A 15,635-nucleotide genomic window follows, 5' to 3' on the forward strand; every position below is an offset into this window, starting at 1 on the left:
GAGGACTCAAAAAGAATGCCTCCAGACACAAAAGTTTAATGAGTCAACAATATTTGGATTTGCCTGTACAATAACATCATTAGTGCAAACAAAGACAAGCTTCTGAAATATTTAACTGTCACACTTCAGCAGCAGATATGCAATGCCAATACAACACAACAGATCGACATTTTTAGCCGAATATCTCTAATCAGAGACAACCAGCACCAGCTCTGGTAATATTCTGATATTTGATAAATGAATAAATACTCCATAAAAAGATTTCAGGACAAGAAAAGTGTGGGGAAACTAACAATCAGTCTTAATACATAATAGTGTCATGGCATTTAAGAAATATTTCACTTAATGAAACATTTTCCAGCACCATCACCTCAGCATGCCTCAGTGAAAAGTCAGCGTCAGCCACTAACTGTCCCCTGGAATGTGCACTGGTTTACTGGAGTTAGTATTTCAAACCGTCTCTGTCTCAACTCAAATTGGAGCAGGTACAGGAAGTGTGGCAATATCCCCACGTTTAATTGTGTTCTGAAGTACAGAAGGCAACATCAATGTAAATGGGATATTGTTGAATGATGTGTTAGTACTGACAGCTGATCTTCAATCATCTTTTGTCAAACCAAACAAACATATCACTTTGATCTGTGATTTTAATAAATACAAATAAATATAGGGCCAGATACCAGTTTTGCATTTGGGAGATTACACATGAAAACCTTGACTATAGAGCAATGTCAATCAAACACGGTTTCTGATCCCGGCATCTACACACAGACTGAGGATGTAAACAGTAACTGAAAGTGTTTCAGGAAGTATGGGATAATAACCACTGACACAAGGTAATGATTTGAGTTTTCCATCAGCAAAGACTGTAGCAGCCCATCATGGCCGACAAATGATCAGAAATCCCACCTTCTTCAAGGATACGCCAACATCAATCCAGAGCAGCAGCGGAGAGACGGGGTAATCAGGGGAAACAAAACAGGCATTCAAGCCACACATTAACATTCAATCAAGGTCAAACTGTAGTGCCACAGAGGTTGCAATTAGATATAGAGGAGAACGACAATGTAAAGAGGGGCTAAGGCTGAAGTGCTTCTTTAGAAGATTTGTTGTTCGAAGAGGATCTTCTCAAATCCTTGTGGAGGTGTGTGATAGAAGTCACTAAACTGGCAGTCTAAGATGGCACTGTCATCCACTGCAACAACAGAAGGAAAAGCACAAGCTTAGAAATTATTTACATGTTAACCCATAACATTTATTTGATTTATATTCACCTTTAAACCCAAGGGGGACTTTTTAAAAGTTTTAAATTGTAACATTTCTCTGCAACATCAGAAAAAAACCATCATTAAGAGTTAACTTACTCAAAACTGATCTGCTTCATTGGGACTGTGTGGGTGCGGTTTGATCAAGTCTGATTGACCGTTGCCTTGCAACATTAACAAACATTGCATTTTGATTGAAACAAAGCTAAATGCCATGTCATTGCATTTTTCTAATTGATCCCAATGAGAAGAGAACAGAATACACAACTCAACTTTCTAACATGTGCAGAAAATTTTGTTCACAGGACCACATCACTCAAAGTAAGAAGTTGATTGAGAAAATTGCCTTCAAGTTGGAAAAAAGATGGTTCCATACATCTGTTTTTTCAGTACTTGATCACTGCAATAAAAGATTTTTTTTTCCCCACTGAAAACATTTTCACATGTCACAGTAGGAAACAGGTGTAAGTAATCATGGCTACAATTCCATTCAGCTGCTTCAATTTCAGGGTCCTGGTGATGTGCATGCTGGCCAGCTGCCACACTGTTATAGCTCACTTGGACACTTGAACAGGACAGAGCCATATTATTAATATCACCTGTGTTTTTCCTGCTACGCCAAGACAGAATGCCTGCTGTGAAAACAGCCTCCTCAGACCAAGACTCAAACCCAACAGCATGTATTACAACACCGTTCCATCAAATGGATGATGCGTGGTCACATGTCTGTGGCGATAGGAGGTAGGCGGAGTTGATGGTGAAATTGGAGTCAAAAATACATTGATTGAGCCCATCCAACCATTCATATTCTTTGCACCACAACACCACATGCACAACACCAGGACCCTGGAACCAGCTCGTGTAAATAAAAAGCAGTTGTTACCAGCCACGACTGCATTGCTGGTATTGTTTTCATCTTGTGAGTGTGTGTTTGTGTGTGCGAGTGTGTGTGTATGTGTGTGTGTTATCACGTCATGGTTCTGGAGACACCTACTGTTGCGTGAGCTACGACAGATTTGGTTCTGACTAGTTTGGTAGGTGTTTATATGTCCGTCTGTGGACAGATTTTGTCGGTGTGATCACATCACAGCCATGCAACACACAGTCACAAAACTTTACAGGTGTGTAATTGAGCTCAAAATGAAGGTAGTGTTCAAAGATGACTGTGGTCTGACCCATGAGTACTGAGTAGTGATGTAATAATGTAGTAATGACTGCTGAGTACTCATGATTGTGAACATCAACATGTTAACAGGCTTTGTGGCGTGTAGAGATGAAACAGTTACAGGTTTCATGCTATATCTCGGTGTAAATGCTAGACGGTTAGTATAACCGTTGTAATTTTAATTAGCACTCTATCCGTTAATTATAGTGGTTAATTACTATGGTTAATTTGACTCAGGGTAAGTTCTGTACGGCAACAGCCTCCCAGACACATGAACAGCCAGCAACATGGGTTTGTTTTGTGTCAGTCAAAACATGGAGGAAGGTGGTAAGAGGCTCCTCCGGAGATTTTTCATCCTTCAAATACCGTTTTTACATCAAAGTTATTGAGTGTATGCTGGTTATTTTGATCACTATAATCGTGATATTAAATTTTCATATCATTTCATCTCTAGTGATGTGGTGCCATCTCAAGATGTTCTCTAGTTTCTAATAGTTTTGTGTGTTTCCTGCTTTGATCAGCTGTGAGAAAGGCCTGTCATTTGAACAGAATGTCAATGTTAAAACTGTCCGAATTTGGTAAAACTGAAATCGTAGGGTATTTATTACAAAACTGAGTCATGAGTTGTAGATAGCTGACATTGCTGTAAATGGCATATGATTACGGCGAATAGTGAAGTCATGATCCTAACAGCCAAAACAGTTTGCCTTGCCCTTTGGACATGAATAATATTATTGTAAATACACAACACAACAGAAAATAAAGTGGAAAGCTTGACGTGATATTTATAAAAGCATCCAGGGTCACGCTCTGATCACATGGATATTATTCTCTAATGCAGAAAAAAAAGCAGTGCTTTAGGATGTTTGCTCGAGAAAGCTCAAACAAATTAGTCATTAGTGTTGCTGTAGGCCACGAACAGGCAAAGCTACCACTAAATATCAACAGCGCACATTTTCTTTCCAAGATAAAATCCTCAGTAGATTTCACCGTCGAGCTCAAAATCCAACAGAGAGGAAACGGTCAGTGAAATCATCTGCTAAAGCTTCTAACCACAATAAAACCTGCATGTCTTGTTTCTCTGTGGTAAAACTGCCCCTTTCTGCTAAAGCTTTGTTTTGATTAGTTCACGTAACTCACTCTTGGGAAAGTAAAATCTGTTTGTGGTCAAAAAAATGTTTTTTTTTTCCTAAGTACAACTAATGACCATGCTAATGACCTGAACTGACCAGTGTTATGTAAAAATGCACAAATACAGCCCTCTAGTGGAATAGATTTGTAACTGCTGTAATGGCATTTCTGAGAAAATCAGCTCAAAAGTCAAAAATATTCACATAAATTTGTTCCAATTTTATGGAAATTAGTACAAACCTTGGTTAACTAATCAGCAGTTCAGGCCAACAAATGAACTTACCATAAACAACCGGGTATACAGTGCCTCGGATCCCTGAGGCAGGACAATGCATGTTCTTTCCGTTCAGATATAAATTCAGCTCCACATGGTCATATGTGATGCCCTGAGGAATATAGAGAAAAAGTTTATTAACTTTCACTGACTTTTTGCATGTGAATATGATTGCACATTTAAACCTGGTTTAATTATCAATAAGAAACGTTTTTTATGTGAAGCCTGGCTATTTGGCTGAGTTTCAGGTGAAACCTAGTTGAAGATAAGCACTGAGACTCATTCCTTTTTTCAGTCCAAGTCCAGAGGAGCGGGAAAAGCTTGGTTTAGCCAAATAAAAACAAAAGTATTCATATTATCCCGCAGTATGCTTTGCTTTCCTCTCCTACCTGCAGCTACACTGAGCCATCCTGAGCCATCATGGCTTAAGCTTTAATTATGACTCAATAATTACCGTCAATGACATTTCTATCGAAGAAAAAAATATGTCTGGCACAAATTGGGAAATAAAAGAAGACTAAACATTTTATGGTTGATCAGGGGTTTTAACAAAATATTTTAATATATCAAGATTTGTAAATGCACTATATTAGTTATCTGCACACAGAAAAAAAAAATCAGCGTAGTACTGGTGTCTTTATGGTGGCCTCTTTTGCCAAAGAGTTAAAATTACACTTAAATGCGTGCAGGTGGCCAAAACCAGTTAAAAACAATCCTAAAAGGTCTGCGTATTGAAAATATGTCAGTGCTGAACAAAGTCAGAGCTTGTTTTTGCAGGTCATTGTTACATGGAATAAATGATGAAGTGAGTAGTTGACAATGCATGTGAGTTTTGCACACTGCTTCATAACCCTCCAGGCTGTTAGTCATAAACACTTGCTAACTGACCGTCAGCTCATGACCAGTCACAGCTCTCATACAATTGACAGTTTGTTTGGCAAACTGCATATTTCACATGAAGTCCGGCCAACCTGCCTGTGCAAATCAGAGGGTTTTTAAAAAAATGTATTTACTTCATATCGCTTATCCTTCTGAGGGCCGTGGAAGAATTTATTTGATCATTTTTCTATTATTGTACTCTTACCCATATCAGTTAAACATTAACACAAAAACATCACAAATGCTTTAGAGTTGATGATGGTCATCACAAGGGCAGTTTAATAAAAGAATAGGGCATTATAACAAACCACACTGAGCAGGTATCACTGCATTCAGGGTTTGAGAACAGTTTCACTGGCTGACCTTAATTCTTGACTCCATACAAAATACCTTGTATCATCATAAAAAAAAAAAGATTGATTTTGTTATTACTGCACAATTACTCAGTTTGCAGTAAGACAAGTTTATTGACGTTCATCTGTATACATGTCTTTGCTCTGCCATCTGAGTGTGTGTGTATGTATGGTCACTATAAAGGTCACACAAATATAGAACTGCCACTAAAGGACGTAGGGGGTTCCAGTTGTGGTAGCTTTAAGCTGTTTTGGTCTCTTCTTTAGCAGAACTGTCGAGTGTCATAAAATGACCATCACTAGGAATAAATTTAAAAAAGCACTTTTTTCTTGTGTTTATATTTTAGCTTTGAGAAAAAGAAAAAACCTGATTTATCTTAACACTAAATGAGTTCTGATAGACAAGCTTTGTAAAAAATTGAAATAATAGCTATTTTAGGATAATGATAAATCAGTCATAATTTACAAACTGCATTCTGCCAAATGGAAATGTGGTGTGCATGTGGCAAACTCTGGCACAAAGAAAAAAGGCAATCGAAGCCACATTAGACCATACGTTTACAATGTGACTGTTGCTGTCAGCCAGCTGCCTTAGGAAAAAAAAAAGCCAAAATACCCATAACTACTGTGGGTCTCGTGGTACCTGCAGGCCAGCCTGTTCCAGCAGACCTCTGACAGATGATCCGTCTTTACAGGTTGATTAAGGCTTTGTATATACACACAATCTAAGGTCACATACTTGTTGGAAGACCATGAGAGAGCTCAATGTGTGTACAGACTGGACTGATAAAAACAAATTCCAGCAAGCATTAGTGCAGCACCTTTACTCTGCACAAAATCGCCTGAGCACAACACAACCTTTATTCCTGGAATATGTCCAGTTTATTAATAAGTTGTGTCTGTATCTCTTTACACTTGCCGGTTGTGATTTATTTGACAAGATGCAGATTCAGATGAGAAAAAGTTTCAACTTTACAGGCAACTGGCACCACTTAAATCATTCAAAGATCAATTCAGGATGTTGCACTTACAACAATGTCACCTTCCTGGGGAAGGCTGTTTGCAGGTAGACGATTCTTCTCTTCATTATTGTGGTACACAGACCCATCATGCCTCAGGACTAGGCTGTTTGTGTCTCTGCCCATAGGCACTTGGTTAAGATTCACTTTCTGGGTGGCCACACCTATTCCCCACACACCTAAACACAAAGCACAATTCTAAAGTACCTGTTTTTTGTTTTTTTTAATAAACACTTTAAATACTAAACCTAAGGTGCATTGATATTTAAAACAAAGACCAACTCCAATAAAAAGTAAGTAGGCAAGATTCACATACAGAGCACATTCACAACTAAATGTTACACGGTAAAATCCGTCCGTGACTAGTGTGAAGCTGCACGAGGGTGGCCTTGCTTAACGTCTTATATGGAAGAAAGCAAATGTCTCGTGGTTTCAGATGCTGTCCTTTTAAGTAAACAGAATTCCATCAGTTTGCGTGCAGTCACAAGATAGTGCAGCTACTAAAAAGTAGAGTGTGTCAGAATCAATAACCACCATTAGGAATGCACTAGAAAATGGCAATCTGGAAGGGAAAGAAGGCGGGAGAGGTGTGGGAACAGAGTGGTCATCAACTAAAAACCAAATGCTCACCGGTGGACTGGATCTTAAACTCAAAATAACTTTTGTTCTGGTGCAGAGGAGCGTTGGCCAGACAGCCTCCAGTGCCGCATATCCTCCTGCCACTCTTTACAATGACAACATCTGTGCCTGGAAGAGAAAAAAAATACATTTTTCAGTGAAGATATTCACACATCCAAATGTCTCAGGTGGAGGTGTGTTGCAAAGAGAGACATTTCAGTCTCTCTAGATCTTCATCAGAGGTATTTTTTGAACAAAGCTCTAGAGAGACCAAAACGTTAGGATGATCAGTATCTTGTGATGCTCAGCGAGAGCAGTGTGCGGGATGTTCTTCTTTTCAAGACTGCAGTTCAAACACATAAAATTCATTAAAGCTATTTTGAGATGCAACTACCAGCTGTATTCACTGGTAACTAACCTGTCAATGTTGCTTGAGTTATCAAGGAATTCTTCAGTCTATAAAATTACAGTAAATGCTAGAAAATCCTTGTCATATTTTCCTAGTGCCCAAGATGACAGCTTCAAAGTGATTGCTTTGTCCAACGAACAATCCAAAGATTCATTCATTTTACAATCATATCAATTGGTGATCCACAGTAAATCTTCACATCTGACAGGCTGGATCTGGAGAGTGTTTTGGATATTTGCTTGATACATGACTGCCTTGAGTTTTTAGGAGAGGTATTTGTAAAAGCTTTTAGGGTCCTACTTCTCCTGCACGGGCTCTTGTTTACTTTGGAGTATATGTAGGTAAAATGTCTTTGTGCACATATCTTTTTCTTAGCTAATTGTACCTTTTTATGTGAAAATAAATAATCAATAAATAACTTTTTAGATCAAAATCATTGATTAATGTTGTGTCAGTTGGTTTATCCGCTGATCGTTTCAGCACAATGCCAACTGTTGCTGGCCAATATCAATTCTCTGCAGGTGCTGCTTGAAAATCCAGATATTCCTTTAGAGTAAAAAGGTGAGGCAATTATTCAAGAGGAGTATCATAAGTTTATGTTCGATAACCTATAAAAAAGTTGTTGTATTTCAATACAGACAACAGGCACTTTATTATAACAAGTTGAAGTTGAAGTTGATGAATCCAGGCTTGTCTGAGCTTATGAAAACCTCTTCGAAAAGTAGGAGTAATGAAATACATTCAGGTAGATCATACCTCATACCCCTCTACTCAAAGATTTGTTTTGCTTATTGTTACTTCTCTTTTATGTTTGATGTTCACGGTGCATAATTAAAGTTTCCCTGGGTTTACCTTAGGTCTGAGTTCAGGAAGTGGAAGCACAGACAGGATTTTATGACATCGCAACTAGTTTGGAGACCAATTGTGGATCAATATGTAACTTTTGCAATTATGATGTGGACATTTGATTTCTCCACTGCACATTTATTGTGAATTGGCTTTTAAGTGTTATAAAGACATTTTGTTTCTGATACTTAAAAAAAAAATCAAAGGGAAACATTTGCATATTTATATCTTCTGGACTTCTCAATGAAGGAGAAGGATTTGATGTGATTATTTAAACTTTTATTAATTAATCGAACTTTTTTGGTGAAAAATGCGTATTAGACATGTTATTATTCAAAGTAGAGAGCTTTATACGTCTTAAAACATATATTGAGGGCATCTCCAAAGTTTAGCTTGTGGAAAAATTAGAAATGTCAGTCGTGTCTTTGCAAGAGACAAGAGCTCAGATTTCTCAAGTTTTCCTTTTTGTTGGTGTTGCTGCGTTACATCGTGTAGTATTTCACCAAGTGATAAACTTATGTGCAGTTTACTGACGATGTTTTTAAAAATACAAAACTGTCCGCAACAGCCCTCCTCCACAGAAATACATTCAGTAGCACAGTTAGCATAGCTAGCTAGCTAGCTAATGGTCACGACGGAAGTAGCGGACCGTCATGTCACAGACACAGCCGAGCCGACGTGTGCAGACATAAACTATCCGTCCATCAGTGGTAACAATCAGAGACAAACCCACTTACCCATGTGGTGGGTGTCTAACTGAACCGTGGGCATTTCTTTGAGGGGAATATGCCCCGATCCGCCATCTCCGCAGCAGCCTAGACAACACGTAAACATCGCAGCCATTCTCGCCCGATACTAAACCAAACATCCGGAAACAAACTCACACCATCAAACCAAAGAGCGCTCGGCGTTAAAGCGTCAGACCGCCCCCCCCCCCCTCCTCTCTCTCCCCGCAGCGACACCCCCCGGCAGGGGCCGGTACTACATAAGCCCCCGCTGCACCACTGTATCCAATCACAGCGGCTAAGATAGGCAGCCGCTCCTGATGGCATGGAAACAAGGGAAGAAAATCAAGGTCAACATTTACACACGTGACTAAGTAACTATTGGATATCGAAGTTATATAAGCGCAAGTGGACGGAAAGTGAGTTTCGTTGGTGGGGGGGGGGGTATATGTTTAGTAGTGCAGAGATGCTGACTTGGTCGTGTGAAGTTAGATGTGACCAGGCTGAGACATGGAGCCAGCAGCCAGGCTGTTTCCAGTCTGTCTCGGTTCCTGTGCGCTCACGCTGCCCGACATAACCCGCCACAGGGCGTGAGGCCACATTTAAGTTGATTTCATGTCGCAGGTGATGCACGTCGGGCGCCTGCACCGCGTTACCCGTGGACACATGCACATATTGACAGGTGCCCACACGACCGGCTGAAGTGGGGCAGTGTGAAAGCCCGTGATGCCGAGCGGGGACTCAAACCTGGCTGACAGTTTTTCACGCTGTAATGTTTTGCATAGCAACAGCCCCTCCCCCATCCGACCGGCAGGGATCCTCTGCAAGTTACCCTGCAGGGACAAAAACGTAAACATCCATCGCATTCAATGTTAAGCTGCCGCATAAATCGAAATACCGGTAGTTTCCATATTGGTGGCATCACATGACGCCCTCGGGTGTACCTGTGCGCAAACACAGAGGAACCAGTGCGTCTCAATTTTCTGTGCGCCACCGAAACAGTTAACTCCAGACCCGGAAAGGGCGAAGTCTGCACAGCAACAAGCGCCATGATTGCGTTGCACTGTGCGTCTCAGCAGCTGGTGAGTGATTCTTTTGGTCCAGTGGTTGCATGTTACTATGCGCTTGCAAAATCTGTCACAGCCCTCCTTCAGTACCTTGCCAGCAGGAGCAACGCTAACCTGAACCCCGTTTGTCGCTAATTTGTCGCATCGGTTTGGTTTTGGCGGCGGTAATTTAGGATTCATCACAGCTAACCACCGTCCTGCTGCTCTGTAATACAAAGCCAGGAGGAAGGAAAAAAAACAAAACAAAACAAAAAAACAACCACAAATCTCTGTAAAGTTATCACTGATTTGGACTTATATTCATCTTGGTTTTGCGACGCGGTTTTCAGTTTCTCTCAACGCCAGCCGGTTGCAGAGAGGCATCAAAAGCAGGATGTTACTTAACATTAGATTGGCACCCGGAGCCTCTGGCACAGCGCCCGCCACCCTTTCGCACGGGCACAGCGATGCAAGTCAGTTTCACTTTCAGGATGGGGATACTCCAGACGCAGCTGGATCGTGACTGCAAAAACCTGTATCCTTTGCGATGCATGTCCCTGTGTGATGTATTGCCGCTGCTGCCTTACGTGGCATCGTTTCTCCGAGCGTGAGTGCATGTTGTGCAGCCTGTTTGGCCGGGTGTTGATTGATTGAGCTTTTTTATTTGAAGTTATAGGCACCGATGATTTGACGCCTGGGTGATGTGTTTGCAGGATGCCATGGAGCAGCTAGAAGAGGAACTTACCTGCGCAATCTGCTGCGGTCTCTTCGAGGACCCACGGGTCCTGTTGTGCTCACACAGCTTTTGCAAGAAATGCTTGGAGGGACTCTTGGAAGGGAACCGAGGTCCAGCTTTCAGGACACCTTTCAAATGCCCCACATGCCGCAAAGAGACCCCCCACAACGGCGCAAGCAGCCTGCAGGTCAACTATTCCCTGCGCGGAATAGTGGAGAAGTACAGCAAAATAAGGGTTATGCCCAAGATGTCTGCTTGTAAACAACACTGCGACCAGCCTCTGAACATATTTTGCGCCACGGACTCAAAACTGATTTGTGGGTTCTGCGCGACAACAGATGACCACAAAGGGCACAGATTCTGCTCCTTGGAGGAGGCGTATGAACACGAGAAGGAGGTGTTTGAAGAGCTGCTACGCGGGGTGGAGAGCTGGCAGAGCGCAGATATGCTGTCCTGCCTGGAGACACTACAAACCGGTAAGAAAAAGGCTCTTCAGTCGGTGACCAAGGACGCAGAAAAGGTGACAGACTATTTCGACAAGCTCATCAGCGGCCTTGAATGCAAAAAGAATGAGATGCTGTCCGATTTTGAAACGCTGAAGCTGGTGGTGATGCAAGCATACGACCCGGAGATCACCAAGCTGAGCGCAGCGCTGGAGGAGCAGAGGCTGGCGCTCAGCATCGCGGAGTCCTTCAGGAGCGTCTCCGACCCCCTGTGCTTTCTGCAGCAGATGGAGGAGTTTCGGGAGAGGCTGAAGGTCCTTAAGGAGACTCCCCTGCCCTCTCGGAAGGAGATGGACGTGGGCCCCCTTGTGCGCAATTTCGACGTTAAAAAGTGGGATTCACTGAGGCTCAGGGACGTGGACAAGATCTCCGTCCCTCACGAAAGCGGCTCCTACCGAGTGGGGGGCTCACGGAAGGCAGCGTCCCGGTGGATCCCCCTGTTTGTTGTTCTGTTGCTGACGACCCCGCTCCTGCTGCAGCCGCACAACCTCTCAGCCCTCGTCACCCCGCGGATTGAATCATGTCTCACTACAGTTTCCTCGCACCTCAGCCACGCTGGCGTGTACCTGCGGGGAGTGACTGACGCGTGCACAGCTTTGATGGGTGCAGGTCAGGAATGCATCGTGCACTTAATTGACTCTGCTGTCAGTTTTATTGGCAGTTGTAAGTGGTTTTAGTTGGCGGCCTGTGGCATCTCACGCACTCGCAACTACAAATTGTTTTTCCAAGTGACCCCCTGAGATGCACAGAACTAGCGACAGACAGCAGCTGAGCATTGGGAAACACTATTTTACCTGTCGATCATGTCTTTTGCTCTCTTTTGCCCAGCCTCCCCGAAGCCACAGAATCAAACATTCATCCACAGATTGTAACCCCCATTTACACGAGAGTGACAGACGCTAATTCACACTTCTTTCTACAACTGTGCCACATATTCTTCTCAATACGATGGCAATTTTTTCTACTTCTCTAAGATGATCTTGATAAATAAAACTGAGAAATTTAAGACACCTCCATGTTTGTTTGTTTGTTTTTTTTGTAATTAAGTGCGGCAGGCCCAATCAGAGAGCTATTTAGGGAGAGAGAGCCGAGCCGGTGAAGTAGGACGCAAGTGAGCAATTGAACAAGTGTACGGTGTGATTCATGGCCTCTTCTCTGCAGAGCGCGTCAGCACCACCGTGATGCTGCAGCCCCTTCAAGGTTAGAGACGTTGCATAACAGGCCCCATGTGAAATATTCAGCAGGCTGCAGACATGGGGCGAGAGGTAAAAAAAAAAACAAAACAAAAAAACAATACGGTCCCGTGGTGTTATGTTATTTTCATGAAACCTAAAAACCTGCCAACTGCATTTCCTCCACCAGTGATAGTAAACCTGATGTAAGACTGCATGATCTGACCTGCGGAGGTTCACACGACTCATTCATTGAATGACTTGTTCCGGTCTATAAAACATCTGCAGGCTGTTCATTTAAAAGTACCGTGCAGGCCCAGTTTCCAGCATCTGAATTTGAAGAAAACTTGCTTATGAGCCTAAAATCAAAATGCAGTTGTGCAGCCAAATGGAAGTTATTACATTTATCTGTTTATTTATTTGTTTTTTTTTTTTTTTGGTTTTTTTTAATTTGGGTCAGCTCAATGAGATCTGTTTATCACCAACTGTGGTCTTCATTATAATAGGTCAGAGCAAACGGACAAACAACGAATTGTGCATCGATCATTTAACCTTTTTATTTATTTACTCCCCTGAGCATATGCATTTTGAAAAAAAAAAAATTAATTAATTATAAAATTCCCAAGATCAGACCACAAAGCGAATCCGTGATGTCAGCACTGACCATAATTCAGGATGTACGTCATGGCACGCTGGTACATATATATATAGCCTCCTGTTGCCAGGCAAATATAGGATGAAAATAAAAGTACCTTACCACATTAATATTTTAATTGTGTACGCAAATTTAAATATAGCCTGACAAACGTTAACTCAATCCACATTAAGGGAAACTATAGTGAATAGCAGGCAATAGGTTACACTTTTCTGGAAAAATGATAAAGCCATGGATCATGAAGCCAGGGCGCACGGACACCCACTGAAATCAGATGTGGGCCCTCTGTGAGGACTAATAAAAACAAACTTCAAGTCACCCTCTACACAATGTGCTGCTAAATGTATGACTCAATGACCAAATAATGTCCCGCACTTTTACACCCTTATACACTTAGGGTCTGAGCGTGTGATGGTAGTATATGTAAAGACCTGTCATATGTCCCGTTATTCAATCATCTAACTTAATATTATCTACTATTGTTACAATATTAATTTAACATAGAAATGAATTTTTAAGTTTTCTGGAAAATATGGTTGCAAATAATAGTACAAGCGCAATCAAAACTTGTCGGTGACTGCGCCCTTGGGAGAATAATTCTACAATTGTACAAGTAATTAAAATATGCACAGCCTATATGGACGCTGGCAAAAATGCACGAAGTCACAACAGCAAAAAAAAACGTGAAGTTTAACAACAGGTGTGAGACAAAATGTGGAAAATGAAGCCACACATTTTGATCGCTTTCTGCGGAGTCAGCAGCTTTTCTAAAAACGCTTAATGTTCCAGTATGGCTCAGATTTAAATCACAGAATTTAGGAAAAGATACAATAATTCACTGATTTATAAAATTATTGATGGGTTACTTTTGTGCTTTTAACACAACCAACCACACACACACACACACACACACACACTTGCAGAAAATCAATTTTCAAAGTCCACCTTATAGCCATGTCATAAAATAACGCACAGTACTATATTCAAGCTTATCCTCACTTAAATTAAAGCAAAACTCCCAATGTTAAAATATGTATTTGATGTCATTTTATTTTCCATTTGGAAAACTGCAAATCCTTTCTGCTTAAAAAAAAGAACTTTTTTTTTTTTGGCCGACTCCCGTCATTTATTTATTATCCGTTTATTTATAATTGTACTTGTAGGCTATAAACTAATCTGAGAATTCCGACTCATCAATAAAAAAAAAAGGCCCACAAGGCCAAATGGAAGAAAATCGATGCAACCTGCGTTTGTTCAGTGTACAGCAAAATGTCACTGGGCCTTAAACTGTCATAAGAAAAAAATGCATGGCCACCGTGTAAAATGTAATCCCCAAAATAATACATGATGTAACTATTATATACATTTTCATCAGAAAGCGAGGTCTTGTCTCTAAGACTTTGTAAACAGGTGTAAAAGCTTCTCATCAACTGATCTGATTTTGAAGCTTTTTATTTTACCGTGCGAGTTCACCTACCGCTTGCACTCCACTTTTTTTTTTTTTTTTTACAAAAGCCAGAGATTTTACAACCGTGGTCATATTATTCTAAAGGCTCATGAAACATGAATGTAGTCATTTTTATGAGGAAAGTCAGATTTGGGATTATCGTCGTCGCATGTCCTGGTGCATCAGATGCCTACACGGCGTTTATATGCGCTTAAAATGGAGGCTTTTAGCAGTCACACGCCACCATATCATTTGTTACAGCACTGCACAGAATATATCATCCTAGTTTGTTGGCATAGGGCCGACACACTATACAATAATCTAAAGCGACTGCGTCGTTATGAGATAGATACCAAAGACCATCAGGGTAATCGGGCCCAAGCAGAGCAGAAATCGGTCTGATAAAATGTCTTCAGGGGGAAAAATAAATTGACTTGTATAAAATAAATGCATTTTGATATTTCAGAAAGATTTCTGTCGTATGAAGTCTACAATAAAATGGCTGTCATGATTTTAATCCGCAGCAAATCTGTCTGTCAGGGCTCATGCTGAATAGGCCGGCCATCACACTGGCGCTGCATCAAGGCCACGCAGGCCAGTGTGCGTGGTTTCCTCTTTGTAGATGGCGGTCCGACTTAAAGTCATGATCATGGTTTCACACTTAGTTTTCTTTTTAATATACTAAATGCACGGCATTATGTATGTAAGCATGTTCAAAACACATTACAGATATAACCCAATTTAAAATTTTATTTTTGCAAGTACTCAGACATAACAGTGAAATGTAAAAAGGTGTTTTATACACATTTTAACTATCGACAAGACTGTGTAAAGGTGGACTCAAAATCGGTGAGTAAACAGTGCAATGTACCTGTGAGCATCGCTTCAGCAAAGCTACTGTCTGACACCAGCAGGGTTGGCGGGGGACGCTCGGTGGTGAGTTGCAAGGTCGAGAGTGGTCAGCTTTGCTTCAGCAGCACGATCAATACTGGAGGCTTCATCTAGTCTTAACTCCAATATTTACGTGCTGCTACAGTAAAGCGACCAGCAGATGTGAATGATAACTTTATTATCAGGAAAACAATGGTCTATGTCGCATTAATTCAGACAATGAATATGCAAGAGTTACAGTGGTAAAAAAAAAAAAAGAGAAAACTTCTATCATCCCTGAAAAAAGGCAACGTGTTGAAGAACTGATAGGTGACAGCCAAGTCGTATATCCAGGCTTTACTGCTGCAGCACAGTATGGCCTGCATCTCTGTGTAACCCACAAACCATTCCGTGCTGCTACAGCATTGCCAGAACTGCAGTCATGGTCCTTCCTCTTCCAGCTCTTCTCATCCTGTGTTGTTTGCACTCTCTTCATCTTCCAGGCTTCAAGTCCTTATATGT

The 15,635-nt window shown here is 41.3% G+C and overlaps 2 protein-coding genes across 5 annotated transcripts; one reads left to right on the forward strand and one right to left on the reverse strand.

The window, feature by feature from the left end:
• Positions 1–16: 16 nt before the first annotated feature.
• On the reverse strand, positions 17–8,860 carry spryd7b (SPRY domain containing 7b). Its single transcript, XM_071478202.1, has 5 exons — positions 8,697–8,860; positions 6,717–6,833; positions 6,099–6,265; positions 3,845–3,947; positions 17–1,195 (listed from the first exon to the last, which is right to left on the reverse strand). The coding sequence occupies exons 1-5, from the start codon at positions 8,800–8,802 to the stop codon at positions 1,098–1,100; spliced, it is 591 nt and encodes a 196-aa protein (XP_071334303.1). The 5' UTR covers positions 8,803–8,860; the 3' UTR covers positions 17–1,097.
• Positions 8,861–8,979: 119 nt separating this feature from the next.
• On the forward strand, positions 8,980–11,983 carry trim13 (tripartite motif containing 13). 4 transcript variants are annotated; one of them, XM_071478189.1, is made up of 2 exons: positions 8,980–9,103; positions 10,444–11,983. In XM_071478189.1, exon 2 carries the CDS (start codon positions 10,450–10,452, stop codon positions 11,644–11,646), a length of 1,197 nt encoding a protein of 398 aa, XP_071334290.1. In that variant the 5' UTR covers positions 8,980–9,103; positions 10,444–10,449; the 3' UTR covers positions 11,647–11,983. The 4 variants fall into 4 exon arrangements, with proteins under 4 accessions (XP_071334290.1, XP_071334270.1, XP_071334262.1 ...); XM_071478169.1 differs by having other exon boundaries at positions 8,990–9,034; XM_071478161.1 differs by lacking the exon at positions 8,980–9,103 and adding an exon at positions 9,554–9,766.
• Positions 11,984–15,635: the final 3,652 nt, after the last annotated feature.

The sequence above is a fragment of the Trachinotus anak genome, unplaced genomic scaffold, assembly GCF_046630095.1.
Source record: "Trachinotus anak isolate AG129_WGS33_773 ecotype Australia unplaced genomic scaffold, CSIRO_AGI_Tana_v1 ptg000001l, whole genome shotgun sequence".
Taxonomy (NCBI): domain Eukaryota; kingdom Metazoa; phylum Chordata; class Actinopteri; order Carangiformes; family Carangidae; genus Trachinotus; species Trachinotus anak.

Bases quoted from the DNA above. Each gene is read 5' to 3' on its own strand.
- trim13 (XM_071478161.1), top strand. From the start codon at position 9,734: ATGATTGCGTTGCACTGTGCGTCTCAGCAGCTG. The intron at 9,767-10,443 runs GTGAGTGATTCT...ATGTGTTTGCAG, and splicing joins ACTGTGCGTCTCAGCAGCTG to GATGCCATGGAGCAGCTAGA.
- spryd7b (XM_071478202.1), bottom strand. From the start codon at position 8,802: ATGGCTGCGATGTTTACGTGTTGTCTAGGCTGCTGCGGAGATGGCGGA. The intron at 6,266-6,716 runs GTGAGCATTTGG...CTTTGTGTTTAG, and splicing joins GTTTAAGATCCAGTCCACCG to GTGTGTGGGGAATAGGTGTG. The intron at 1,196-3,844 runs GTAAGTTCATTT...CTGTTGTTGCAG, and splicing joins TGTATACCCGGTTGTTTATG to TGGATGACAGTGCCATCTTA.